Source organism: Rhea americana, unplaced genomic scaffold (genome assembly GCF_003343005.1).
Source record: "Rhea americana isolate MKP2758 unplaced genomic scaffold, rheAme1 scaffold_79, whole genome shotgun sequence".
Taxonomy (NCBI): domain Eukaryota; kingdom Metazoa; phylum Chordata; class Aves; order Rheiformes; family Rheidae; genus Rhea; species Rhea americana.
This window is the reverse complement of record NW_028186967.1, coordinates 844,089-847,710: the sequence shown is the minus strand read 5'-3', so window position 1 is coordinate 847,710 and position 3,622 is coordinate 844,089. Positions and strand designations below refer to the sequence as shown.

The 3,622-nt window shown below is 42.0% G+C and overlaps 1 protein-coding gene across 4 annotated transcripts in view; it reads right to left on the bottom strand.

Moving 5' to 3' along the window:
- LOC146585605 (cystine/glutamate transporter-like) overlaps window positions 1-2,956 on the bottom strand; it is a 17,371-nt gene extending 14,415 nt beyond the window's left edge. For all 4 annotated transcript variants that reach the window (XM_085322658.1, XM_085322659.1, XM_085322661.1 and 1 more), the window contains exon 1: window positions 2,503-2,956. In XM_085322658.1, the coding sequence (XP_085178784.1) occupies window positions 2,503-2,698 (196 nt within the window). In that variant the 5' untranslated portion in view covers window positions 2,699-2,956. The remainder of the gene's footprint in view (window positions 1-2,502) is intronic.
- Window positions 2,957-3,622: the final 666 nt, after the last annotated feature.

The following is a 3,622-nucleotide window of genomic DNA, read 5'->3' as shown; positions in this document are numbered from 1 at the left end:
AAAAAAACAAAAAAAACCCCCATACCATGGAGTATAAGAAACTTCTCAGTATTTCTCCTCTCACGTGCTCACTTCCTCACACACAAGTGTGACAACAGATTTAAGAACTGCCCACTCCTGTCTTAACAACAKATCTTCAACACCTCCCTGCCTCTACATCTAGGCAGAACGAGAAACCCTAGAAGAGGCACATTTGAGAAGGAAGCTTAAAATGTTCAGACAAGTTGATAGAAACCATTATACTTCCACYAGTGCCAAAAAAAGTTCCCATCTGTTTTCTTCTGTACAGCAATCGGTTATGCCATTTGAACACATCTAAGTATGAATTTTAAACCTTGCCTACATCAGATCCCCTTGCTATATTAAACATCCTTTGTTCATCGAAAGAAATCATAAAACTCTTCACTACACGTTAGGTACTCCGCTTCCTTGCACATCAGGTCCCTTGCAATGGAGCTGAGCACTGTTCGGGTGCAGTTCCCAACGGTGAGACCATACCGTGCTGCACCATTTGAGGTCTGGATGTGATGTCCTGCCTCCTCTGGGTCAGGTGCAGCCTCTCGGCTGAGCTTCTCCTGCCTGTCCTCAGCTCAGAGGTGGCACAAAGAAGAAAGTGCAGGAAGCTGGACACAGCCCTAATCAGGGCAGGACAGGCAGCGGAGGAGGCAGCAGACAAGCCAGGCAGCAATATAGCCATTCCTCCGAGTCCTGTGGCACTCGTGCCATATTCAGGTAATGCTAACGGTGAGGACTCCCATTTTCTAGCCTCTCCATCTGTAAATTTATCCTGAACTTCCATTTGAAGCCTTTAACATAGGCAGATACCTCCTCCCATTTACTGCTGTGGGTATTTTTACATGATTCATGCACGCATTTAAATGCGTTGCTGAATGAGGCTATGGGACTTGTATAAATATGACATTTTAAGGAAAAAAACATTAAAAAAAGAAAGTCTTTTTTAAAACACTGCACAAAAAGTGTCAGAAAAATGATCGGGGAAGGTTTTCAAGCTGATAAAAGGGAAGGACAAAACAACAAATTCAGTTACAAAATACAATAACTTGACAAAGAGACTTCCAAGGCCCTGCCAGAAGGCGCTATCAAAGGATGCAATGGAGAGGGAAACCTTTCCAAGTGCGGAGGCTTGGCTCTATGACCAGAACATGCTTTATCATTTATGGCTCTCCTCAGCTAAAAGAAACACTGTGCTCATGTTCTGTTTTATGTTTTTTCCCTTAGGCGAAAAGCATCATTCTCCAACCAACCACACATAGGCTGCATCCCACATGTATAGTAAATGAGGCCTACGTTTACCAGCATATGCCAAAAATATGAAATACTGGTATGTATATGCTGAGAGGAAGAACTACAGTTTCTGCCAGATTAACAATYGAACGTCCTGATTTCTGCATGCACAAGTAATAATACCAAGGTGTTTTTTCATGGACTATATCTCCTTTATTTTCTTTCTTTATTTATTCTTTTCCTTTTTCTTTTCTTTCTTTTTTCTTTTCTTCCTTTTTTCTTTTTCTTTTTTCTTTTTTTCTTTTTCTTTTTTTTTTGAAGTTATGAAGGAGGAAGGACTTTAAAAGTCATCCATGGAAATAAACTCGTATTTCTCCCCTAAGTTTCAAGAGATCCCGTAGTTCTGCTATTCGGCATCTCTAGAGCATTTCTGAGAAACTGCTTTCACACAATTAAGGTAAAATAGAAACTGAAAGACATATRTTGTATTAATGGTAATTTTAAGAGCTACATTATTTCAGAAGAACTGGAACTGAAACTACAATCACCAAGTCCACTCTTCCAGTGAGAGAAAAAAAAAAGTTCTTGAATGGTATTTGCCACAAAATGGAGCAAAATGTAATGCAGAGAAAGCAGGACTGAGGGTGTCAAAAAATTCATCTACTCAGTCTCCTCGCTCCAAGACACGTTTGGGTATATCCAAACCATTTCTGACAGATATCCGCCTACCCCTTACTGCTACAGGCTCCGCAGCTCCTGCAGCAATCTGCTGTTGTGCTTTGCTGTCCTTACTGACACGAAGGGTTTCCCTTACGGCATTTTAAGACYGTTATTTCTCGTCCTTCTCGCACTGTGGGTACCTTCGTTCTAGCAGGTACCGTTTACATGCTCCAGTCTCCACTCCATGTGCACTTCCACATGATAAAGAGTCAATTCCCATATTTTTTCCTGACTCTCCCAGCAGATCGTGCTATCTAGATCTGCAGTCATTTTAACCCTTCTTGCTCCAGATTTGCATGTAATTTCAAATTCATAGATCACGAGCGCTGGGATTTTATCAGAAACTATMAGGGAATCATCTGAATGAAACCCTTAGGCCTGTATGGCCCCAACGGTTTCTTGAATCTTTGTTTCTGTTGCATTAGGAAGAAGGAATTTTTGGTCTGTTCTGCTCCCAGCTTCTCATACGTAAAAATCTGCTGGCTCCCCTCCTCTCCCAGGAGCTTAAGCGAAGGCTGACAAAAGCTCACCACTCACCAAACATGGAGAGAAGCCCACAGGCAAACCAGACAGTCAGGGAGAAGCCCACACTGCCAGAGTTTTTCAGTACTCCTTTAGGGGAGACAAAGATGCCGCTGCCAACCATGCTGCCGATAAGAAGCGAGAAAGCCCTCAGCAAGGTAATCTTTTTCCTCAGAAATACAGCCTCCTCTTCCTTCTTGTCTTTCCCCATGGCTCTTCTAATCCCAGGGGAAGCTCACACATTCAGAAGCCAAGGTCTYCAAAGTGCCCACAAGGCTCACCTGTAACAAGAGGGAAGAGTTAGGGATGTGGGGGTCTTTCTTTTTCTCCAAAAGATTTTTCACAGAAACCTGTCAAGATCTGCTGAATCTATTCTCCTCAGCCATTGGATACACAGAGCAAACAAAATACAGTTGCATTTAAACAAACATTGGCACAGCTCCTCAGAAGGACCGCTACCTTTTTCTCCATCTCCTGGCAAGGAACACAGAGAGTTACCAGTTATGTGCCAAACTTCAGGACACGATCTCTAAATGCAGGTTTGACACCCAAAGATACGTTTGCAGCTCAGACTGGAACTGGCCAGGTTAGGGTTAATTTAGGGGGGCTCTAACTTGGGTGAACATTGATATTGGTGACCTAGCAGAGAACAGCCTCTAGGAGTTCAAGCTGCAAACCTAAGAATCAAGACCTTGAGAATCTCAGACTTCAACATGACTTTTTCACTCTCTCTCCCTCTTTTTTCTTTTCCTTTTTTTTTTTTTTTTTTTTTTTTTTTAGAGCTCTGTTATTTGGGGTATACCAATGATTTAAGCTGCTCCTATTTCTTATCCATCCTTGGTGAATAGACACACCCTGATTACAGTTTTCTCACTAGAGCTTAACTTCATCAGCGTTTATTAGTATATTCTCAGGCCCTTTTGCCATCAGGAGAGTAAAGAGCCAAGAATAAATATTGTTTACCATGCAAAGGACAATCCCTGATACCAGAGATATTTCTTCTATTATTACAAACCCTTTCTCAATAGCAACAGCAAGAGTAAAGAGCTTATGTTAGTGGAGAGGGACGTATAGATGCTCTAGGGATCACATAAATTGAGCTGGAGCTAGTTCTCTCATGATGCGGTAATCTTCT